Below are 26239 nucleotides of genomic sequence, written 5' to 3'. Positions count from 1 at the left end.
GCAAAAAGAAAAGGAGTACTTGTTGCACCTTACAGATGAACAAATTTATTTGAGCATGAGCTTTCGCGAGCTACAGCTCACTTCATCAGATGCATTCAATAAATTCGTTAGGCTCTAAGGTGCCACAAGTACTCCTTTTCTTTTTATATTAATCTTGTTTCTTTACACAACTGTGAACGAGTTATACGATGGAAAGGTAACTCTAACTTAAGGTTAAAATAGCCTAGTAATCTTGCTAAAATTCAGCAGCTATGTGAAGTGCACCAATAACTACTGCTGGTCAAATAGATATTGTACAAAGATGTATATAAAAAAGCATAATGGAAGTTATGGTTCTTGTAAATCTTAAAAAATCCTTCATTCAGAATTTAGCATTTTGAGCTCTGTCACAGAAGTATGATGACTAAGAGTTCACAGCACTAAATTTTAAAACAAAGGGGAAGCAAATGAGCATATCTAAAAGTGACTGCTATATTTAGGAACAGCACAATCAATACAATACAGACGTCAACTCCACGAACATCAATTGGGTCAGTCACCAATATCTGTTGAGAAGTCAATCTGATTGGGGTGGGTGGGTGGGGAGGAAAGAGGAATCCTATGAAAGATCAACCATGCCTAAAAGAAATACCGGTTTTCTTTTCTGAAAGGTGACCAAATCTTTGCATGAGACACAGCAAATCTAGTCGTTCCTTTGCACATGCTGACTTTGATACTGGGCTAATTCGATTAAGCAATGATCAAAAACATTCAGGTGATGCCACACTCACGGTCAAGAGGACAAGCAACAACGTAAGAAAACGTGGCGTATTGCCAAACTGCCATACCTCCCATTTCAACTTTACAGCCAGAGGGGAAGTGTTGTATTACTATGTCAATGTGGGGATATTTTTGGGTGGGCTTGTAATCATCGCTAAAAATAATCTGTCTGCGCCTTTAAATTACGTAAAAAGAGAAAACTGCTCTATGAAGGGACCCCTATGTCAACACTTCAGACCTGATTATTGTCTTGACCTCAACTTTGCCTCCTTTTTGCACAGGCAATGATTTTGAGGCACGAATGCCATTAACTCTCTAGAGAGACAAGGTGGGTGATGTAATATCTTGTATTGGACCAACTTCCGTTGGTGAGAAAGACGAGCTTCTGAACTTACACAGAGCTCTTCTTCAGGTCTGGGAAACATACTTGGAGTGTCACAGCTAAATACAAGCTGGAACAGATTGTTTAGCATAGATAGTTAACACACATTATAAGGGACCATTCAAGGTGATATGGCCAGTTAACCTGCAAAACACCTTCAAAAAAGACAAGCCTGGGAGCTTAAATTCATAACTTTTCTAGACACTAAAAATCATGGATTTAATAGAGACATTGGATCTATGGCTTATTACAATAATCTGTAACCCACTAACCCCCCTTTTCTGTCCTATGACTGCAGACGTGTTAACTGGCCACTTCACCTTGGTCTCTTAAAATGTTGTTTACTGATGTTACACAATCTGTTCCACCTTGTATTTAGCTGTGACATTCCGAGTACCTTTCCCAGACCTGAAGAAGAGCTATGTGTAAACTCAAAAGCTGGAATGGTCCATTAAAATATATCACAACCACCTTGTCTCTCCAATATCCTGGGAATAACTACAACAAAACTGCAAACAACAACGGGGGCTTCTCTCTCTATTTGACTGTGCCAACACATCAGGTAAACTTGCATCTAAATTACATCAAAGAGGCCAAGAAATAGTTATGACTGAAAAACTTTGTAATTGTAAAAAACTTTGTAAAAAACTTTATGACTGTAATACTTTGCAGCTGCAAAATAAGGATATAAAAAGGAAGACTGAACTCCAGAAAATATGGCTTTAGCCTGATATGCATCTGTAAGGTGGTATTACAGGATTCCACATTTACTTAATGATTTCCATAACAGATATAACTCAATACATGATGAAAAGTGGTACTGTATAAACCTGTTTGTCACTAAAACAGGCAGATGTGACTGAATACATAAAGGGACAGTTCTGTTGAGTTAGAAGTTACCATGCAGAAATAAGCCGATACTGGTACAATTGCATCAGCAGCACCACTCTCCTTGACAGGCCAACTAGCTCCAGTTTAAAGCATGACTTTAATTTGAGCTAGAAATGTGCATGCACAGACAAGAGTTGGGGTAAGGGCAACATTCAAATTACAAAAAGAAAAGGAGTACTTGTGGCACCTTAGAGACTAACCAATTTATTTGAGCATGAGCTTGTAGCTCACGAAAGCTCATGCTCAAATAAATTGGTTAGTCTCTAAGGTGCCACAAGTACTCCTTTTCTTTTTGCGAATACAGACTAACACGGCTGTTACTCTGAAACCATTCAAATTACATTCAACATTCAATTACATCTCGAGCTAACAGTGCAGTGAAGACAAGATCTTAGTTTGAGGGACTTCTACGTTCCAATCAGCTACACCTACAAACCCACTGTTGTTGATAGTTGTAAGTGAGGGTCTAGTTTAGAACTTTTATGACCAGTGATGAGGCACCTCTAGGTAGAGAACCTAGCTGAGTTTGCAGGGTTTGTAGTTTGTTTGATTTTGAAATTCACTACATCCAACATGGAATCAGCGATGCAGATTAAGCACCTTTTTAGCAGTATAACTGTGTCCATACTAGAAAAAGATGATAGGAGATGCACCAATTTTATTAAGTAGATCGATTTAAAACGTACAATACCTTATGTGTAGATAAGCCCTATATTTTCAGAGTAGGACCACATACTGATTTTAATTATCTTTGACTAAACATTAAAAGGACTTCAGAGAGTCATATTCTGAAATGACTTCCATTATACCCCTTAGACATGAGTCCCAAGTCCTGGCCAGTGTGTCCACACACAACAAATTTTCCACAAACACATCAACCACTTCCTCACATTCACATTTTAAACCCATCCTTAATTATTCACCTAAGTCTCATCCAAAAGCAGTATCAACAGAAACCCTGAAAAGGTGGATAAAGAGTACTTTCAAATGCTCAGAACAAGAAAGCAGCTTTTTAAAGGTGGGATTTTCTGGAACACTCAGCACTAGCCAGCTTCCATTGAAGTCAAAGGGATTTCTGCCATTTTTTTCAGAATAGATGTATGAATGAATGCTCATGACTCCAGTGCAGGATACAGCAGTAAGAGTTACTTTAGAAATGCACATATTACTACTTTATGAAAATAAATGCAGAGCTTGATCATCTCAGAAGCCATTTGAAAAATGTTTCAGCTTTACTTTGTCACCTGACAACAAAAGTTTACTGATTCTACTCCACCAAACACTGAACTTAAAATCTTGCTATTACCATCTGCTTTAATGTCACCAGCATTCTCATATTATGGTAAAGAAAGAAAAATGTTTCTTTCTTCAGAAAAAAAAATACTGAGACCAAAAGCACTGGAAGTAGGAGTCTTTGGCTTAGCTACATGGACAACTCCGAAAGTCACGTTTAAGTATTTACATTTAATAAATGTGTCTGGACCAATTACGTGCTCTCTCTCTCTCACCATATACTAGTATAGAATTACAGTGGCATAAGTTAAATAAAAATTAAGTCCAAGTATAAGAAATCTAAATTTCTTAGGCTACTTTCTAAATCAAAAGGCTCAGAGAAACAATCCAGGGCTCAATGTAAAAGGCATGTATTTGTATTGGTTTTAAATGGAATCATGCTATATTACATCTTACTAGACTTAAAACACTGAATAAAAATTACATTCTAAAAAAAAAAAAAAATCTTGACAGGCCAAAAATAACCTAAGGCATTTGTATTGTTGACCTCTGTAGAAGTGGTCAATACTGAACCCTGGGGCAATGATAACCAATCAGATATCAAATTTCTGCTTCCCGATTGGCTATACATATGGGAAGATTTTTGAGCCACTAAGTTTTATCAGCTGTTAGAAAGTCTGTTTTAAAATAAAATGCTCTAGTTAATTCATAGGTCATAATGCAGATAGACAGGTATTTCCGATGAAAATGCTTTCTTTCAGAACTTACTATAGCTTAAGTAAAATCTAACTTTGAAGGACAAGATTTATTGGGTTTAGAGGTATGGCCCTTGTCAATAAACCTTGATTTCCATAATTACCCCTCCCATTTATACCATGTGATTATCGATCAACCTTTAAGTACATTTACAATGAATAAAAAACAACAATCACCACCACAGCCAACATCAGATGTTACCAAGATGGGACAAAGTGCGGACCTAGCTTGTTCAGTCAACATAACTCCCTTATCAACCAAAAACCCCCTCAAGCCAGCTGTCTAGGGCAGGTACATATGTATCCCATCCCCTATCATCACAGGGACTGTACACCTTGCAAGAATTAGAAATAGAAATAACTAATCTCTCCCCCTGAGAAAACCCCTCAGTACACACAGTGGCCCAAATCAACAGATGCAATTCCTGCTTATCACTGAATAATTCTTTGGCAAAGTCAGAGTCATGAATAGAGTTTTGGAAACTGGCAGAAGGAGAATGGAAGGAGTCAATAGTTTTAAAATGTTTTACTTTGATGAAAAGATACCAACCTAGGACCAAAAACTCCTTATTTACTACATTTTGGAAGTGCAAGAAGACAGCTACAAGCCCCTGCAAAGTAAGGCTATGTCTATATAATGAAGACAGGCCCCGGTCCTCGGCAGGCAGCATTGAACTTGAGACCTCTGAGGTTTAGCGTATGAGCCTCCACTGCATGAGCTAAAAGCCACATGGGCTCTTAGCCAAGGCTGTAGCAGACTCGTGAATCTCTAGACAGCCTAGGTGTCACTAGAGGGGGACAGAGCATCACACCAAGCAGGCATGGGTTATATCCACACTACAAAATTATGTCAACCTAACCTATGTCAGCATACAGCCACTATAGTTATTAAATCGCTTGTGTGTGCATGCACTTTGCTCCTTGCATCAGCACTGCGTGTCCTCACCAGGAGCGCTTGTATCAAATGTATTGTCAGTGTGGGGCGTTGTGAAAGCCAGTGACAGTCAACGCAAGCAAGACAGCGTCTACACTGACACTGCATCGACCTAATCACATTGACTATTACTCTATGCTGCTCAGGGAGGTGGGGTTACTAAATTGGTGCGGAGGCACACTTATGTCGACAGGAGCCTAACTTAAGTGAAGACACTTCCACAGCTAGGTTGATGCTAGGCAACGTACATCAACTTAACTTTGGAGTGTATGCCGGGCTAAGATTTTCCTAAGGGAAATGCAGTCTATCCTTAATTATAATATTCCAGTGTAATAAGCTGCAAAAATTTATCACGATGAAGTGTCACAGTATCAGAAACCTCCTTTTCCCCTCACCCATACTATTTAAAGTGTTCCTGGAAGCATAGCTTCTATTCTGCCCCTTTTGGGCATTCATTTGGTATGTTAATATATTTCAGCATTTCACTCAGCTCACATAAAACACTGGAAGAGCTATAGTTATAAACATACAGAAATCTCCTTTTATAGTACGCTATCAGTTAGTCATTAAACAACTTAGCCATAGAAAACTGATAAAAGTCATTTATTTATTACAGTGCAGTAAATTTACACAGCTCTTTACAAGATGGACTAAGGCAATGGCAATAATCTAATAAGTGATCCAGTTTAAATTTCCCTGCTAGGAAAGTATTGCTCACCACTGTAGTTTCTAGCTGTTAACTGGAAGTCAGTGAGACTATGCTCCACCCATGGTTGATCTCATCTAGTTTACCTTGCAGTAAAACTCCAGATGCTTTGTCTCCACTATATTTTTACAGAAGGATAGCTGTAAGAACTCAGCTAGAAAAACTCATCTGCAGGAAAGATGTTCTAGTTCCACTACAGCTTCTGTAAATACTTATGTTATCTGATGTTACTTTGTAATTTCCCAATGTTATAGTCCTCAATGAGTCCCCCCACACATCCCTGTGTGTCTCCTAAAACAGTTTGCTACTAAAACTATTTAACTTTTACCCACCCTCCTCCAGTAAGAGAGCTTCAACAGAGGAACAAAAAGACACAGAGAATTGCACAGATACAATTTAACCGGTTTTATTTGCAGCAGTGTACACTAGCCATCCTGTTTCAGAGAGACACAGGATGATGTGCCCATATATAGCATTCCTTGAGAATGTTGTTGTACCAATACCTCAATGTCTTGCACAATTTCATAATAGCTATTGTCTTAGACATATTTGCACATGCTGAGATTTTTTTATTTTTATTTTTTATGCATCAGTAATTCTTTGACTGGTTCTGGGATGCATGAAGGCACATGCAGGCACCTGCTATACCCTCACTACAGATGCCATGGTGAAAAAAAAAAGTCAACAACCTTCCCAGCAGTTGCCAGACAGACTCCAGGGACCAGAACTTCTGTCATTATTAAGATGAGCACAAACACCTTTGGGTGGCAGTGCAAGATGCCAAGATGAGTATTTCCTTCCTCTACTTCTCTCAGGCCTGCATGCCAACTTACAAATGGCTTGGTAGGTGACAAAGTGCTCTGAGCTTTCAAAGCAGTCACTGGATTGTGAGAAGCATTGTTGGATTACAGCTGGAAAGACAAACTGCACCACTGCAGCTGCTCCACCAGCCCTTGCCATCAAAACTAGACTTGCAAAAATGCAGAGGAAAGTGAGGAGAGAGAGCATGGTACTTTGCATTTGTCTAAGCAAGGCTATCACAGTGGAGGAATATTAAGTATCAAGTCAGATCCCAATATTAGGCCTGGTCATTTGTGTAGCACAGGAGTTCCTTCACCAGGACAGGTTCAACAGAGACAACAGTCTAGTTTCGCCACAAATTTATTTGGGCTCCCAAAGTTGTAGTGGGAAAACGTGTGTGTAAAATAGGCAGGGCCATTTTTTTTGCTTCTGATTACACTAGGGTTGCCAACAGTCTAATTGCACAAACCCAAACACCCTTGCACTGCTCCCTGCCCTTTCTTTGAGGCCCCCTGCCCCACCCCCGTCGCTCCCGTTCCTCCACCCTCACTCACTCTCACTGGGCTGAGGCAGGGGGTTGGGGTGCAGGAGGGGATTCCGACTTGAGGCAGGAGGCTTCGGGGTACAGGCTCTGGAAGGGAGTTTGGGTGTAGGAAGGGGGTTCAGGGTGCGGGCTCGGGGAGGGAGTTTGGGTGCAGGAGGGGGTTCCGACTTGGGGCAGAGGGTTCAGGGTACAGACTCTGGGAGGAAGTTCGGGTGCGGGAGGGGCTCAGGCCTGGGGTGCAGGAGGGGGTCCAGGCTCCAGGAGGGAGTTTGGGTGCAGGAGGGGGATGGGGCAGGGGTTTGAGGTGCGGGAGGGGGTTTGGGATGAAGGCTCCAGCCATGCGCTCTTACTTTGGATGGCTCCAAGAAGCGACGCCATGTCCGACAGCGGCCCCTAGGCTGCTCTGCATGCTGCCTCTGCAGCTCCCATTGGCCGACAATGGGGAACCGCAGCCAATGGGAGCTGCGGAGTTGGCACTCGGGGTGGGGGCAGCATACAGAGACCCCCCCTGGCTGTGCCTCCTCCTAGGAGCCGCTTCTAGGGGCAGTACAGATCCAGGGCAGATAGGGAGCCTGCCTTAGCCCCGCTGGACTTTTAGCGGCCTAAGATCTCCTGGATTGGCTACAGTAGCCTCTGGGAGATTGAGCCCCACTCCAGGAGACACCTGGCCAACCCAGGAGGGTTGGCTACCCTAGATTACAGCAATGCAAATCCATCATCTAAAACAGAGTTGCACAACTGTGACCGAGAGCAGAATTTGGCCAACAGGAATTTCATACTTGTACAAAGTTGTTTAACTTCTGAAACATTTTAAGACATCTTTAACTTCCCAATGACACTTTCAGAACCTTGGAAATACTTGTGTGGTGTTATGTTACTTATTTTTAGGATCCTTAATATAAGCAGCCAGGCTGCAAAGGTACTTCAAAACAACTGTAGGAACCTCACCACCATCAAGAGGAAAGGACTCGACACTTACCCATTCCCCAAGCTATGTATTACAACATTTTCTCTTGGTTTAGCTTCTCCAACATTACCAGATCTGTACCTTTATTATACGGTTACATTTTAGTCTATTTTTTCCTAACCCTGAAAGGTCATAAGAATATTCTGGCAGCAAGAGGCTTTTTTAGCACTATACCACACACAAATTGGATGAGCAGCCAACTGCTGAGTGGGAGGCTCATTTACAAGGGCCATTTGCTTGCCATATGTCTCTTTTTTTCCTAGAAGAAACTAATTCCAGTCTTTGCAGTTTTAACCATAAATACAGCTTAACAAACAACTTTGTGTTGAAAACCATATCACAAAACTTAAATGAAATCACAGTATTTAAAGTCATGAAATAAACTGAGACTGTTACAGGTTAAAGATTATGGCCCTGATACTGAAACTATCAGCATGAACAGTCTTATGCCTGGATGGGGTCCCACTGAAATAAGTGTAGTTGCATAGATACAGGCACCTGCTCAGAGATATAAGCCCTGCTTCTGCAACCTGAAGTGTATCATTAAGCCCTCTTTTTTATATATATATAAAAAAGGGTATTTTCAGGAAGACCCCGACAGATACACCATTTGATTGGTATCAGGCCAGTATGTTTATTATTTACAGCCTGATACAAGACATTGACTTCAGAACTGGTGGACTAAAGAGAGAGATAAACTCTGTCTTAGTTCATTATATTTTCATAGTTCTCTATAAATATAAAGCTCACATTTCTATAGCAACCTTCCTCCTGAAGGACACCAAAGTGCTTTAAAAAGAAATCTGATACCATGTAATAGGGATCACTACACCACCAAACACCACAGCCACGTCTGGAGAAAGTTAGAGCTGTTTAATACCACACAGCAACCCTACTTCTCATCCTAAATGCTTCCTGTCATGAATCAATGGGCATTCTGTGCCCTGTACCCTCTCTGCAGTCTCTTATGAGTTCACCCTTCCTAGTGACGGAGGAATTAAGGGAAGTCTCACAACTCTCACTCCTAGATTGGGTCCCTAGGCTTCAGCATCTGCTTCTCACTGGGGCTCCGTTTGCACGGCCCATTTGGCTTGGGTCACTGCAAGAGACTCTCTCTTGGGAGCTTCATACACAGTGACAGCTCAGCCTTTTCAAAATACAGTACCATTTAACTGTGAGCCAAACACAGTGGTCTGATAAATGGGTTAAACCAAGAGACTGATGTGCATAAATCTTACCAAACTTCACTCCTTCCTCGCAAGTTTTCAGTGAGTTCCATTCAGCCTAGTCATCCCTACTCCTGTGCTGGGAGAGACAGCAAGCCCCTGCAGCACTCAGTCTCAGAGAGTGAGATTCTCCTCCACATCTTTAACAACCACAGAGGTTGGGATTTATTTATTTATTTACAGTTGATATGAAACACCTCCAGCAGCACTGAGTTCAGCTCTGATCCCCATCTAGCACTGTGCTAGAGCATTGGTTCTGTTCTGACTCAAGAGCGCTACCCACCAAAGCTCTACCAATATATATTGCAGCCTATTGTTTTCCTCAGAGGTCTCCCATCCAAACATTGGCCAGGCCCTGCTTCCAGATGTAGTTCTAATGCACTTCATATGGAAGGTGCTTCATTTAGTGGCACTGTGTGTCTGGTGTTGTCAGTAGCTATCAGTGTGGTGCTCTGCTCTTGTTCGACGATGGTAACAGTCGGCTGCGTACGTGTTCCCTCAATGTGCTGCCCCGACTCTGCGCAGATAGCTGATACAGCAGACCCGGAGAGAACCCCCAAAAACCACAGACTCTAGTAAGGTATGAAGGAACCCAAGCCAGGTTATTGTCAAACAAAGCACAGTAATAGTTCCCTAGAGACTCTACAGGGCATACTACGAATTTGTGCTCCCTGGCAATGGACACAGTTCAGTCAGTGGCGGGACACTCCATTGCCCCCTAGGCTGGACAAAGATGTGCGCTCCCGGACCTACTTTTATACAGTTGCAGGACAGATTACTCATCATAGTTCAAACGAATCTATCCATCATGATGTCCTTTTGACTCTGTCTTTAAGATGCACCTGCCTGTTCCTTGTTATGTCCGTGGAGTGTTTTGATGTCATCTTGGTGCAAGTTCCTCTCATTAGCACTTATGTGTGCATGTGTGATGCGTGCGTGCACACATGTGTGCGCACATGTGCTTTAACAACCTTTTCTTGCCAACTTCTGTGAGTGGGACCTGCCTCTGGCTCACAGCCAGCTTTTCTTAACACTGCCTGGAAGTACTTTGGTTCAGGCTTCAGGCCTCAGACTGGGCCTCTGATACAAGAATTTATGTTTCAGGGCCTCCTCTTACTACATCTGGTGCTGCATATCCTTCTGCAGTATGCTTCTTGACCAAAGCCATGAGCAGCAAACTAGCAGAAGGTTTACACAGGATAGGGGGAGTGGGGGGGGGGGGGGAAGAGAGAAAAAAAGAGAGAAAAAAAGCTATTCAAGAATATACAGTAGACTCTTCATGTAAGCACTTCTGCGGGGCGGGGCGGGGAGTGGGGTGGGGGGAGGCGGGAATGCAGGAAAGACTTTTAAATGCACTAGAACCATATACAGTTTGGGATTTTAGCACTGCTCTCCATAAACAGTTAAAAAAACTTGATTAAAGTAGATTGTATTTTGAGCCTGTCAGACTTAACAAGTTTAAGCAGCCACAGCATTTTTCCTACATAAGAGTTTCATCCCTGATTTCCAGCAATCAAGTCCACTCTGTTAGATATTTGTACTTTTCATGAGGTTGTTCTTCTTTACCTCACAAAAATGAATGTACATTCTAAGGAAGTACACTGCCAGTTCTGAATTTAATACATTCTCTAGTTTCTCATGAGAGATTAATAGATTTAATTTTGGCAGAGCTGACGGTAGTGACCAATTAAGACAGAATGCAATGAGCTGTTCCATACAGTATGGGTTCTAAAATTGAAGGTTATTGGCGTGTCCAAGGAAGGGGATCTCTTTCTTCAAGGGTACGTGGGAGGGACACCCCAAAACATTTTTCCTCTTTTAACCATAGAGGAGTGTCACAGCATAGTGACCTTTGAACCACTGACTCGAGGAATATTGAAGGGCACCACTGTCATGATTCCCCTTCCCAAAATGTAACTTACTCAATGGTTTAGTTTTAAATTTCTTCCTTATCCTCTGAAGTCCATCAATCATCCAAAATAGAGCCTCTGTTAAAGTTTTAGCTTGTCTGCCAGGTGGCCCACCCACCAAGCTCACATGGGAGCCTGCATGTGACAAACCCAGGCATGCTGCCTTTTCCCTTCACGCTACCTGCTCTGCCCTTGGGATCAAAAAGAGTATTTTACAGTTTACCCGATAACAGGAGCAGTATTCCCGTACATAATAAAAAAGCTGAGTGGAAAAAAAACAAACAGTGCAAGAAAAAAAAAAATCTGTATATACTGCTTGAACCAAAATAATGCTGTAGGCTTTGATAGCGTTTCTTCAGAGCATAGGTCCTACAGAATAAAGCTAAATCCTCAGAGTTCATGGTCTAGCCCACCCTTCCATTGCCACCTGTTCTACTCTTAGGCTGCCTACACGACTCACCTTTTAGTGACAGCTGTGCGGCTACAGCCATGACGCTAAAAGGTGAGCAGTGTAGCCACTGTTTGTCGGCAGGAGCACTCTCCTGCCCACACCAGCACTTTTCATTGCAAAACTTTTGTTGTTTGGGGGTATTTTTTTCACACCCCTGAACGACCAAAGTTTTGCTGACAAAGTTCCAGCGTAGACAAAGCCTTAGCTTTACATCGGGGTCTCACACTCAAAATGACCACGAGGGCCACATAAGGACTAGTACATTGGCCTGAGGGCTGAATCACTGACCTCCCCCCTCACTGCCCTGGCCCGGCCCCACCCCCTGAGGTCCGGCCCCTGCCCCACCTCTTCCCACCCCTTCCCCATTTAGTTTAGAGAAGGAGCTGTTGTAACTAATTTCGGGAAGTGAATCAACGTAAAACTAACAACGTGGATTTTACATACTATTTCCTAGATCTGTGATAGGAAACCTATACCACTTTTTTCAAAAATAGATTTGGACCTAGAGGAGACCAAAATCCAGGAAAGGGAGTGAAAAGAGGAACCTGAAAGGGAGGCAAAATACACAGAAAGAGGTGGGAGGGTGGAAGATGAAAGAAGGAATGTGCAAATCCACACAATGAAGCACTTACCCCCAAAACAAGCATTTAAATATTTGTACTTGCAAGAATTCTGCATCACTGTTCTATACTACAGTATGGATCTAGCAAAATAAGGATTACATGATCCTGTATTTGAATTAAAACAGGAACCCTACCAGTTACTACATCATTCTTTGTAAGAGCTTCGTTTGAAGTAGTGTTTGCTTTCTTTCCTACCCCGATAAACACACACACTGTAGTTAGTTATGAATAGTTCACCTAGACCTTCATTACAATATGCATCTTCAATCCATAATATTTGTCTGTAAGGAAAGAAGACATAGCAAGAGTTTTTAACCAAAGAACAGGTTGTCTGCCTACTATAAAAGGAGGCTGTGGATTCTCGTTTTGCAGAGACAGTAATACCTACCATTTTTGCCAGCTTCACCAAAACCAGTAATCATTCCCTTTGGGACCGGAGTGAGGGAAGGAAAATACTTCCCACTCCTCTCCAACCCTTCCCCCAGGCTCCTGGCTGCTGGGATGGGCTGCTACTCTATCCTTTCCTCGATCGTTATTTTTAAGTCGTCATCCTCAATATTTGTCTTGTTGTTCCTTCCTAAGCAGCAGCAGAGTGAAACTGAACCAAATTTTTTATCAGTTTTATTGCTGCCCAAAGGAATCTAAAAAAATCCCAATGAAGACTGACAAGACCCTGGTAAGCTTTCATCCAGCTGCAAGTTCACAAAGCTAGAGCAACAGCAGAGGCACAGAGCTGCCTGAAGAATCTGGAGGAAGATGCTGTATTGGCCACAAACTCCATGTTTGGCCAGTTATCTTCTCCAATTAGAAAGGCTAGAAATTTAGTTGTCTCTCTTTCCATCTGCCCTCAATCAAAATTTAGATTTTGGAGGAGCTGAAGGCTTTCATTGGGACATTTAATCTGCTTTCCATAGAGAACTATTTTTAAAACCCAGCTGGGAATTCTAGTTTTCAAACAGAAAAATTAATTCATCTCAGACTTTAATATGATGTATTAAGGCTACAATCATACGGGATACCTATCTGAACAGTCTATTAAGAAGATGTGGGTGCAGGACACTTGTTCCCAAGAGAAGATACAAGAATGAGGCTGTCTGCTGAAGCACAGGGAAAGAGAGAACCCCAAAGAGCATCAGGAAAAGATAAGTCTCAGGTTACAGAAATGCTTAAATTAGGGCCAACCACTATTGGAAAGTCTGGGCTCTTTGATTCTTCAATTACAGAAGCAACTAAAAAACCCACCCCAAACCTGTACCTTCTTTACTTTTACTTTGCTTCTGGGGAGGAATGGATAAATGATTTTCATGGACCTTTATGCAACTAACCAAATATTTGAGTTAAAAAACTAAAATAGAGTTATTATAATTGTATGTTTCTCTTAACAGTTATGTATGACTACATGTCTGTGACTGTACTTTTATCAGCACTAATTCCAAGAAAAATCTTAGCAACTGTGAAGTCTTCAAAATGGCACTAAAACCAACAGGGATCAACATCACAGGTAGCGTTCCACAGAACAGCATTGGCTACTGGGCCATCAGATGTGCAAGTGTCTTTTGCAAGTGGCACACATTTACTTACTTGGGGGGGGGGGCGGTGCGCGGGTACACGTCATGTATTAAAAACACTGCATTGCGGCACTGTTCTTTCTGAAAGTTATGCCACCTTTTAGGGCACGTTAGCCCCAAGAGAGCCATGTGCTATTTGGGTGTCAGCTACACTATCTCAGGCAGGGTACAAAGTAAATTAAGAAGCAGAACATCTTGCTTCATGGCAGGGAGTGGTACAGCTGCATATAGGGAAGAATTCATGTGAATAAACTCTCCACACAACAACAATGCTACTCCCTGTTCTAGGTCTCATCCTTTTTTCTTGGAACCTCTTAAGGAGGAGTCACTACGACCTAGGGCTGTACAGTTCCACGGGCAGAAAGTAAAGTGTTTGGTATCATAGAAAGCCAAATAGCTAGACACTAGAGGCCCCTGCCCTTTACTGAATATTTGGGAGATGGTGGAGGGGGTGCTTCCCTCAATTGTGGATTCAGAGTGGGAAGATTAAGCGAAAAGTTGTCCTGGGGGAGGGTCTCCTTTTTAATGGCTGAATTTTGGCAGTGAAGACCTTCAGACTGTCAGCCAAGGAAGAATCCAGTGTCCCCTCCTTCCTCTAAAGGCATCCGGGAGACACTGAGCATACTTAGCCTGTAGTGGAGGTCTAGTAGGGTTGGCATAGTGCAGAGGGGAAGATAAGGTCACAGCTCTATTCCAAGCTCCTTGCGACCTTTGGACAAGCAAGAGCCTTAGTATGACCATTTAATAATTCTCTTTGTCAAATGTTTTAAGAAAGTAGCTAGGCTGGTATGTAAGTGCCACGGTATGAAGACACTGTGCCTTCCTTATAATTCCCAAGGATCCAGTTGCCATACAGCGTATGGCAGAAGTGCTGTCCAAATCACAAATTTGAGTCCAGGAGGCAAGAGAACCTTTAGAAATAGGAAAGGAGTACTTGTGGCACCTTAGACACTAACAAATTTATTTGAGCAAAAGCTTTCGTGTGCTACAGCTCACTTCACCGGATGCATTCACTGTAGCTCACGAAAGCTTATGCTGAAATAAATTTGTTAGTCTCTAAGGTGCCACAAGTACTCCTTTTCTTTTTGCGGATGCAGACTAACACGGCTGCTACTCTGAAACCTGTCATTTAGAAATAGGAGCAGCGTCCAAAGCCACAGATCACAGGAGTCTTAGGGTCTATCTACACTAGATTTTAAAATCACAACAGCAAGACTCAGGCTTCTGCTAGGACGATAAAAACAGCTGTGTAGACATTTGGGCTCGGGCAGGAGCTTGGGATCTGAAACCTGCAGAGCTCGAGCCTAAAACAACTACATAGCTGTTTTTAGTGCCATAGGGCAAGCCCCACAAGCCTGAGTCTGTAGATCATGATCCCCAAACTTTTGAAGGTCACACACACACATATACCCCTTATCCCTGTTCCCCTCCCCCCAACAGCTGGGGCCGGAAGCTGGGCCTCAATTGCTGGGGGAGGGGCGGGAGTGACGTGGACAGGGGTTAGGGGGCAGAAGCTGGTGCTGCAACTGGGCGTGGGTCTGGGGGCAGGAGAGGGGCCACGGCCAGGGGTAGAGATGGGGGTGGGAGCGAGCCATGCCAAGGCTTGAGACGGGGCCAGCTGCAGGGCTAGGTGAAGGGGATGCCGCTGGTGACGGAGAGAGGCTGGGTGGTGCTCCCTCCCTGCTCCCTATGGGGGCTGGTCCCGGCCCTGCTGCGCCCCCTTTCTCCCCAGAGTTCCTTGACACACCTCTAAGGGGGCATGCCCCACAGTTTGGGAATCTTTGCTGTAGACCCGGCTCTGAGATTTGCAGCCATGGGTTTTAAAACACAGTATAGACATATCCTTGGAGCTCTCCAGCTCCACAACTGAAGAGGCAAGTTCACTTATGAGAGGGCCCTTAGCCAGTATCATCATCCTCATTAGCAGGAAACAAATGAGCAACACAAGCCTATGAGGTATTCGGCCATGATTAATAAGTCTAACTAGTATTAACAAGCTTTAGCCCTACCATACAACAACATCCTACTAAACCAGCAAAGAGGTTTCTGACTTATTCATCCCAGCCACCTCACCTGTCAAAGGCTCACATGACACAGTTTAAAATTTTTCTATCATTGCTTTGTTTAAGAGAGAGACTCTGATAGCTATCAAAACATGTAGGTAAGCAACAGGACAGGGCATGTGTTATTATAGTGCAATAATTGCACACCTCCACTATGCTGTGAGGCATGAGGTCAAAGGCAGAATGTTTCCAACACCCAAAATACATGACAGTGTAACACACCCTGGAATGTGATGTTCTTTTATTTAAAAAAATTAGAAAGTGTTTTCTTCTTTACTAGTTACATCATAGCTGCCATCTGTATGTTCATATGCAGAAGGAGGTATCCCCCCAAGCTGCGAGAGAAAATTTAAAAAAGGTTTAGTTTTTAAAACGTATTGCTTTACATCTCTCTTCAGAGGAGTGTTCTTGCTCGGAGGAAACTCATCAAACATGGTAGTCGGAAGAACAAATGAGGCAAGCAAGCTGTCACCTAGGTACAGCTGATTTAAGACCCTATATTACATTTTATATATAATTTTTTTTTAAATCCTACAGTTCCTGTTCTGCAAGATTAGGTTGAATGGGAAGTCACAGCAAAGGGGTGGGGGCAGAGGTATAATTGGTTAAATGACCCTCCAGTTTATCTTGTTTATCTTCAACATAAGTTTCTCTTCCCTGCCTAGCTCTTTCCCCCCCCAGCTTTTTTCCCCCCCTTTATAAGAATGGCCATACTGGGTCAGATGAATGGTCTATCTAGCCCAGTATCCCGTCATCTGACAGTGGCCAGTACCAGATGGTTCAGAGGGAATGAACAGGTCAATTTACTGAGTGATGCAATACCTGTCATCCAGTCCCAGCTTCCAGCAGTCAGTTAGAAACACCCAGAGGATGGGGTTGCATCCCTGCCCATCTTAACTAATAGCCATTGATGGACTTATCTTCCATGAATTTATCTAATTCTTTTTTAAACCCAATTATACTTTTGGCTTTCACAACATCCTCTGGCAACAAGTTCCACAGGTTGACTTTGTGTTGTGTGAAGAAATACTTCCTTATGTTTGTTCTAAACCTGCTGTCTATTAATGTCACTAGGTAGGTGAACCTAGTTCTTGTGTTATGCAAAGGGGTAAATAACACTTCCTTATTGGCTTTCTCCACACCCTTCACGTATTATATTGTATTATACTTACCCACAACGTCTTTGTTGTTCTGTAAAGTTTTGTTGTTAGTTTTAAAGAAAAAACAACACCACCACACACATGGCTCTGTCAATTTTTAGAATTATTGAAGTCCTTGCTCCACATGTAATGCCTGCAGAATGACAAGTCTAAGTAACGTGTCCACTTCTAGGGACTTTCAAAGAAAAGACATGCAGGTATAATGAACCACACACAGACACATTATGGTCATCAGCAATGACTGAACCTGGGACCCTCAGCATCAAAAAGCCTCTACTTCTTGAGCAAAAAGACACCTAAAGGAGTTCCAAGATAGTAGAAGCCTGTATAGCCAGTGCAGGGACAAATGAGCACATGCAGCAGCCAGTGTATTACATACTCCCTTTCAAGCCTATGTAAAGTGCCGGTGTGTAGCACACTGAGGATCAAAGTGTTTGATTATGGAGCCATCATTCATTAAACAAGAAAATTCACCTTTCCGACCGACTCCAAGGGGACCACCACAGATGGGGATGAGGAAGGCAATCAATGTTGATAAGAAGCAGTATACTGCAGTCTGCTTCTGCATGCTTTCCATTTCCAGAGTCCCTTTTGTTTCAAAATGAAAGTCTAATCACTGAAGTCCCTCAGTCCTATGCCCCAAAATAAGATAATAAGACAGGTTCCCCCCCCCCACCCCCGAACAGACTACTTTTTGCTAACATCCAGAAAGCTATAGACCATTGCCTGAGCTGATGTTATTAATTTTTCCAGCCTGGCTCATGCATAATTCACACAATCAGTTGAAGATGCTACAGAGACAGATGTCCATTTGTTCAGGGTGTTCATCTAGGACTAGGTGTATTTTAAACTTTTATAAAGCTATTTTACGACAGGGTGCCTCCTTGATAGGTTTCGTTTATGAAATAAGATGGTGGGTACCAATTACCCTGGGAAAGGACATACACACTAGACAGCAAATTAACACCAATACCGAGTAATCTACTATCTTTAAACTCTCATGAAGCCAGATTCTATTCATACACATTAAGACAGAACTCACAATCAAAATGTTAATTTTGACCCACCCTTCATTTAACATCCATGTGAAGACTTATCTTTTGTTTTAGGAGCCAGATCACATTAGCCATTTTGTTTTAATTATATGAAAATTGAACTAGACGCTACATTAACTTTAGCTTTTACTCTACAGGGAAGCAGACTGGAAACAGTATTCAAAAGGGAACACTCACAGACTTACAGCTGTGTCATACTTAACTGTTCCTCTCCAACAAAAATCTAACCTTGTAACCATCCACAGTAGAATATTTACACTGAAGCAGTGGAAAAGCCCTGGAAGTGATGGTCAGCAGGACAGTAGAGCTAAACCCAGGAGTCATCATTCGATAATTCATTTCCATCCTGCTAAAAAAGCTTTGAGTTAAATAAATATTAATATTTAACTTTCTAAAAAACAGTGTTTGTACCTCATTTTGAGGGGGTAGCAAAAATAATGCTTGCTTAATACTAGCAGTTACGTATACGAATGATAGTCTCATAGTAATTAAACCTATAATCCAGGAGAATAAAATTAGTTTCAACCTACCCTTCTCATTCAGTAGTTGCACTCAAAGATCATGATGCAAATTACTTTAATATAATTTGGACAGAAAAAGCCACTCCACCCTTAAAAAAAAAATTGCTATTTTAACAACCAAAGGAACTCTATAGGTCTTGTATAAAATTTTAATAATAATCAATATCAAAATGCTAGTGTGGTGTTCACACTGCATGTTCCCAATTCATAGGAGCTTAAAGTTACAGCATTCATTTAAAAAACAATAGTCAGCAAAGCATTAGATGGCCAAGATTTATAGAAGTACAACATTTAGATCACATGATAACAAAAAGCACCAACAGACATTTTTAATCCTTCAGAGGCTAGCTTTAGAGTGGCCATTAAGACAACTCTAAATGGTGTAAATCCACAGCAAACAACCTGCCAAGTGATGGGCATTTTTACAAATACAAATCAGAATTTTTTATATAAATTGGCTAGTAGGTAAATATACCTCCAGTACACATCAACATCAACTACAGATGAAGACCATACCCTTTAGTAACATTTGGATCAGGGCTGGCAGTTGAGTACGTTAGTGTGGAGAAGCTGCCACTAAATCTACGTAAACACACCATCCAAGCAGTAGATTACGAAAACTTCTCTGAGAAAAGGTTACACACACACTTACACAAGTTCTTCTTTCCCAGTGCATCATCACCTGTAACATTGCATATTTTCAAAATAATTTCTAACTAATGTCTAAAGCTATTTCAGGACAGTGTCAGAACCCAGCAAGTGTGTATGTTCACCTCATATAGAGTAAGCTCTGAAATTCTTCATTAGTTAAGGTAAAATTCAGAAGTTGGTATTTAGTTTTTCATCAGAACTTTTCTATACCCATGGAAGGCATTTTAATGTTTATGTTTAGCTTACAATATAATGAATTACACTTAAGTAGGAGGGAAAAAGATGGCTTTACTTTTCTAGTAAGTGTTTTATTTTTCCTGTGATGGTTTCTTTACTGGTAGCAAAGTGTATTATGCATATTAAACACACTTTTTTTGTTGGTATTAGACACATCCTATACTGATAGAGTCCTTATGCAAAACTAGATTTCTGTGGGATCTTGGAGTATAGCCTAATTATTTCAGATTTTTATCTCAGTGACATCTATGTAAATCTGGAGTTACTACATAGGGTGGAGTGACTCTGGATTCATGCCACTGTAACAGATTAGGATCTAACCCTAACCTCAAATTCAGAATTAATGAAATCAATATTTCAAGAAAAAACAGGAAATAAGTTAACTACTGCAAAAAGACATCACTAGTAATAAATCATGCATCAATAAACCCCTTGAGATGTCAACACTCCTTTGTGCCAAAAATTAGTTAATTTTATGTTCACCATCTTCCAGAACACACATTCAGCATGTAGAAGCTAAGTGTTTATTTGGCCAAAGCATTACATCTCAGGCAGTGAGGGGATCTATCAGATTGCTGTTCGTATGCATAAACTAAACACTGTTTATACTAAACAAGTTTAATGCCACACATTATGATATACTTTATGTGCCTTCACTCTGAAGAATATAAATGTAGCTTTTTAAATTAAGCTTCCAAACTCCAAGGAGAAATAGAAATGGGGAAAAAACTAGAGTAAGTCCCATCATTGAGATATAGCATATCACTGCTGCAAGTCTTTCATATTCAAAACTTTTTGCTTTAATGCCAGCGAGCTCTTCCACAACTAAGTATACTTTTATTACGTTAGTTATGTATTTGAGTGAACCAAAAAGACTGTGTTAACAAAAGGACAGTAATCTAGTCAACACAATATAGGAAAGAAAAGGAAAATGTGGCTCCAATTTTGTTTCTCATATTTTTAGTGTTTATAACTCAAGGTGTCCATGGCACTTCCCATCCTCCCCCAAGCCCCCACCAGCTTTTCCCCCCACCGAGAGGAGTTTATATATCTTTCTATGATAGATATTATTTAAATGCTAAACATGTTATCCGGTCCAATTTGGGAAAAAATACAGCAAATTCTTAGGTAATACAAAATAGTACTAAAACAGTCTTTGCCACAAAGAAAGTAACTTGGAAGTGATATTAATTAGTTATACCACATTTATGTGTAACAGTAAAAGAAGCAGACTTTGTGCCATCTGTAGCAGGAAGGTATTGCCGTTGAGTTATAAAATCATAGCATTATACTATCACTCTCTGGCTGTTACTGTGGTACTATTATAAACCCCTACCACGAAAATATGCTGCTAAGTGTAAAATTTATTCCATCTCTGTCCTATTTCACTTGCGCTACTACTAAAAAAGTATTCAAAAATACTATGATATATTGTTAACATGTTCACATGATAACTACTGGCAACTAATTATACTCCAAAATTATATCCTATTTTACTAAATAGTAGGGCTGTCAATCGCAGTTAACTCAAGTGATTAACACAAAACAAATTAACTAGATTAAAAAAAAGTCATGATTAATCACAGTTTTAATTGCGATGTTAATAGAATACCAATTTCAATATTTTTTGATGTTTTTCTACATTTTCAAATATATTAACTTCAATGACAATAGAGAATACAAAGTGTACAATGCTCACTTTATATTATTTTTATTACAACTATTTGCACTGTAAAAATAGTATTTTTCAATTCACCTGATACGAGTATTGTACGTGCAATCTCTTTATCGTGAAAGTGCAACTTACAGATGTACAATTTTATATATAAATATAAATAACTGCACTCAAAACCAAAACAATGTAAAATTTTAGAGCCTAGAAATCCACTCAATCCTAATTCTTGTTCAGCCAATCAAGTTTGTTTACATTTATGGGAGACAATGCTGCCCACTTCTTATTTACAAGGTCACCTGAAAGTGAGAACAAGTACAGTTGTAGCCCATGTTGCAAGGTATTTGCATGCCAGATATGCAAAACATTTGTATGCCCCTTCATACTTCGACCACCATTCCAGAGGACATGCTTCCATGCTGAATTTAAATGGATATTCTGTTATTTTTTTAACAATGCAATTAAAACTGATTAATCATGAATTTTTTTTTAATCTCACAATTAATTGTGATTATTTTTTTAATCTTTTGACAGCTCTACTAAATAGTTATGTGATTTACCAGCGTGCTACCTAAATAAATACAAATGCATTCAATCTAAAGCAGTAGCCCTAGGCATGGTTTCAGTTCCTCTTATGCTCTCAGATACTGTTACAAGGTTCAGCCACAATCACTCTAACATCAGATATCTAGCTTCTCTCTGCCAAGCAAAGAAGTGATCAATGTAATTGACAGGCAATTCATTTTCTTTGATAGTTTATTTTAAAAATCAACGATAGCTTTACCTGCATAATGAACAGGGATTTCTATCTTTGGCCCTATGACATAATGACCCTCCTCCAGACTATGAGCTGTAATTGTTGTCCACTGCCGGCATGAATGAATCACAAGGTAATCATTCTCTCGAAGGCCTTCTACAGGGTCTCCTGCAAAACAGATGTAATTTTATATCAGATTCACTGCATAAAGAAATACTTAACTCTGTATTACACAACTTAAAGCCATTTATTCTGCATTACTGTTTACTGCAGCAATTAAGTATTTTACCCAACTTAAATAGCAAAGTTTCTGAAGACAGGTTACAATCTTATACATTTTCGTTTAGCAATTTACTCTTACAAATAAAATAAAATTAAACACTAGTATATGAATTCTAGAAAAATGTGATTCAGTTAATTCAGCAGCGACTCTAGGGCTCTTATGAAGAAAGCTAGAATGAGCAGGCTTTTTGGCCTCCATTTATTTTTATTTAGCTCCCTTAATGAGAAGCACATGACATTTTAAATTTTCAAAATACAGAGATAACCAGTGTGCTTACTCATACCTTTTATTGGGGGTTTTGCAGCAAGTGGTGAGAGGGAACAGAACAAGGGAAGACTTCCCAACCCCATACACAAAGATGAGCCTTATTAAAGAACACACTGGAATTGTCTGTACAAAATCAACATTAATTGCTATTGAGAATTATGGAGTTACACAACCAAAATATTTTGTTGCTAAACAAAAAGGTTCATTTCGTCATCCACCTTCGCAATTATATGCTCAACCACAAAATACAAGCAAGCACAATTCTGCACACTGAAGAGCAGAAGCACTTATAAGACTAATCAAGTATCTCCTATTGTACTGCACAGTACTGCAGTGGATCCATGTTCTGATCAAAAAGATAGCAGTGGAACACACACGTCTGAGGATAGACGAACAGGACATGGTGCAGTCACATAGAAATCTAAACTCAGATCTCAGTTTTTTTATACATACAGATGTAGTTGGTAAACATCATCTGTCATTTACATTAAATAATGTATTCAGATCAACACTTTTGTAGCACTAATGCTTGCTTTAATCCTATTTAGGAAAACATTTTAAACAGGCATCACAGACAAAGATAAAACAAGTTATACGTGAAATAAGACACAGTACCACATTGTTAAGTGTCCTAGATAAGAAGATACCAAATAATTTTCACAAAACTTTACAGACAGTAACAAGTCAGTTATTCCTATATGCAAAGATATTTTGAGCTTATAACATTAACATCCGAAATTAGCATATCTCCTCCCACAGGTTCAGTCCATTCAGAGGATGACTTCCATTTTGTGCTCTAGACTGTTCTACAAGAATTTGCAGTCATAACAGTTATGGTGAACAGGTCACTGGATATACTCCTGGGGGTGGGAAGATATTTCAGTTTAGTCATTCTACTCTCTTCCCACTCACTGCCCAGTTGGCGATTCCTGTTAGTTGAGGCTCAATCCTGCAGTCTTTATACCAAAATTTTCTGATGCTGAAGTAAATGAAAATTCAAGGTCAGCAAGAAATGTAAAGCCGACCTTTGCTTACGTGGTTTTGCCAGATGCCCTTCCTTTGTCCGTTGGCAGCTATCAAGCCCATCCAAAACACTCCCAGTTCATTTCCCCCATAAAACTGTCCAGCCTCTACATCTCCTTTGGGTGTCCCTGCTGAATTTCAGATGCACATGCCACTCACTATTGCTGGTCAGGACAGAAGTGTTTGGCATGCATGGCGCCTGTGAGAGTCATGTCACATGGCCATTCAAGCAGGTGCAATACAATTTTCAAAGAGCAATAGACCCCATAATGTAAAAAAAGACAACAAAAAAACCCCCACAAAGCAGTCTATAGGTAAGATATCTTCATTACAATACCTCACACACTGGGTTCTGTGGCCATAGCATTTACATTACAGTGTATTTGACAGTCCATATGCCATGCTCTGTCTCCTACAGAAAATGTTGCTCTTACCTATCTTCAAATCACATTCAGTCTTTCTACTTAAAGCACAGGAAAGAGCCTTAAGGCAAATTCATTCTGTCTATTACAATGCCTTTAAAGTAATCAGAGACTGATGTGTAACCTACATAGGCCAGGAATTGTGGGGCAAAAACACCAACAATTTTACATTTTATTTTCCCCTTTCCCCACCAATCATGGCCAAAAATCTTTCATAAAAGCAAGGTTGAAAGAGGACTTGCTGTCAAGTTTGGAAATACATAATCCCATCAACTACTACAGAAGCTCATATACCCTCTCCACTCCTGGAACTGGATCCTCCAAGTTCTTCCAGACAGATAATTAGTGCAGAACTTCTCATACTTTCACCATCTCAAACTGTTTTTATTTTCCCTGCTGAGACCCTCCACAAAGGAGATACAGGAAAACAGGACTATGTAAAGTAACAGGCAACTTCTAATACTCCATTTGCAATGGCCACCATCTGCTCTATTCCTGCCGCATTTCATGCTCCCATTCCATCAAAATACCACCCACCTACACATTTTTTAAAAGATGTGTTCTGTGTGAATTCATAGATTTAAGACCAGAAGAGGCCGTTAGGTAATCTAGTTTGACCTCCTGTACAAAACAGGTCACAGAATTTAATCCACTTACTCCTGTATTAAGCCCAATAATTTGCATTTGACTAAACAACATCTTCCAGAAAGACATCCAGTCTTTAAGATTTCAAGACATAGAGAATCCACTACTTCCCGTGATAGTTTGTTCCGATTTGTTACAGTTAAAAATGTGTGCCTCATTTCTAATTTAAATTGGTCTGGCTTCAATTTACAGTTCCTGTTATGCCCTTCTCCACTCGATTAAATAGTCCTTTAGTACTTGCTACTTTATCCATGTGAAGGTAAAATTCTAGTATGACCTCACCATTTGTAGTCCAGAGAGAAAAGGTGCCTTCAAAATAAGGATTGGTATTCAGAACTGAATTCTAAATGGTACATTTATCACATTCCTTGACATTCCAATGAACAGACGGAGTCTGTTTTTAGTTAATATAATTTCTTCTATTTTCATTATAGCACCCTCTCCTGCAGCTTGTTCCTGAGCAAGTAAGGAGGATGAGAGGGAGTCTGAGGAGGAAATGGCATACTTGCTCCACAGCAGGGGAATGACCTCCAGTCCCACCATGTTTTTGAAGTAACGTCAGGTAATTGGCAGAAGAACCTCATGTGCACATGCACACACACACACACACAGCCTTTCTAGAATCTCCCCACTCTGATATCTTGCCTATTCTGATCACAGGCTCACTGCTCATACACAAAACTTCTCTTTAAACATTTCTGTCACACACAGCAAATTAGAATTGGTGTGTTTGAAAAAGAAGATTTTACAGGCAGACATCCAATAATAGATTCAAATTTCTGGTTAAGGCAAACTTACAGTTCAGCTGGTTAAATTCATGCTTTTTATAGTCATTGGCAACAAGCAATTATTTAGTCCTACAGTAAATATAATGATCATGCCCATATGGAATTAACTGGTATTTTACCAGTTTCACTGGCTACAGTGCATGACATTTGAAGGCAGTACAAAGCATATCTAACACATCTTTTTCCGTCACAGAGTTCAAAGTTATTTCAAAACAATACACAAGTAAAAAGCTTGAGAGTAATGATCAGGAATTGCAGAGGTCATCCTTATACAGTATGAAAAAAAGATATACTCGGCAAAGCGCACACACAGACACACAAGAATTGTTTCCTTTATGGTTCTCATGAAGCGATTTGTCAATGTTTACTGTATTAATTAAAACTGGGTGGGGACTAGGAGTGTAGAGTATTCGAGGGGTAGCCATGTTAGTCTGTACCCACAAAAACAACGAGGAGTCCAGTGACACCTTAAAGACTAACAGATATATTTGGGCATAAGCTATCATGGGTAGAAAACCCCACTTCTTCAGATGCATGGAGTTAAAATTACAGATACAGGCATAAATATACTGGCAAATGAAGAGAAGGGAGTTACCTTAAGTGGAGAACCAGTGTTAACAAGGCCAATTCAGTCAGGGTGGATGTGGTCCACTCCCAATAACTGATGATGAGGTGTCAATACCAAGAGAGGGAAAATTGCTTTTGTAGTGAGCCCAGCCACTCTCAGTCCTTATTCAAGCCCAAATTAATGGTGTTGAGTTTGCAGATGTATTGTAGCTCTACAGTTTCGCTCTGAAGTCTGCTTTTGAAGGTTTTTTTTTGAAGGATGGCTACTTTTAAATCTGTTATTGAATGTCCAGGGAGATTGAAGTGTTCTCCTATTGGCTTTTGTATGTTACCGTTCCTAATGTCTGATTGGTGTCCATTTATTCCTTTACCTAGAGA

General features: G+C 40.5%; 1 protein-coding gene across 4 annotated transcripts in view; it reads right to left on the bottom strand.

Moving 5' to 3' along the window:
- GAREM1 (GRB2 associated regulator of MAPK1 subtype 1) overlaps nucleotides 1–26239 on the bottom strand; it is a 123923-nt gene that overhangs the window by 76878 nt on the left and 20806 nt on the right. For 3 of the 4 annotated variants that reach the window (XM_073331292.1, XM_073331293.1, XM_073331295.1), the window contains exon 2: nucleotides 21894–22034. The exons of the other annotated variant lie outside the window; for it this stretch is intronic. In XM_073331292.1, coding sequence (XP_073187393.1) covers nucleotides 21894–22034 — 141 coding nt within the window. The remainder of the gene's footprint in view (nucleotides 1–21893; nucleotides 22035–26239) is intronic. 4 annotated transcript variants of the gene reach the window in all.

This window comes from Lepidochelys kempii, chromosome 2, assembly GCF_965140265.1.
Source record: "Lepidochelys kempii isolate rLepKem1 chromosome 2, rLepKem1.hap2, whole genome shotgun sequence".
Lineage (NCBI taxonomy): Eukaryota > Metazoa > Chordata > Testudines > Cheloniidae > Lepidochelys > Lepidochelys kempii.
Note: the sequence above shows the minus strand (reverse complement) of the source record. Positions and strands in the feature narration are given on the sequence as shown.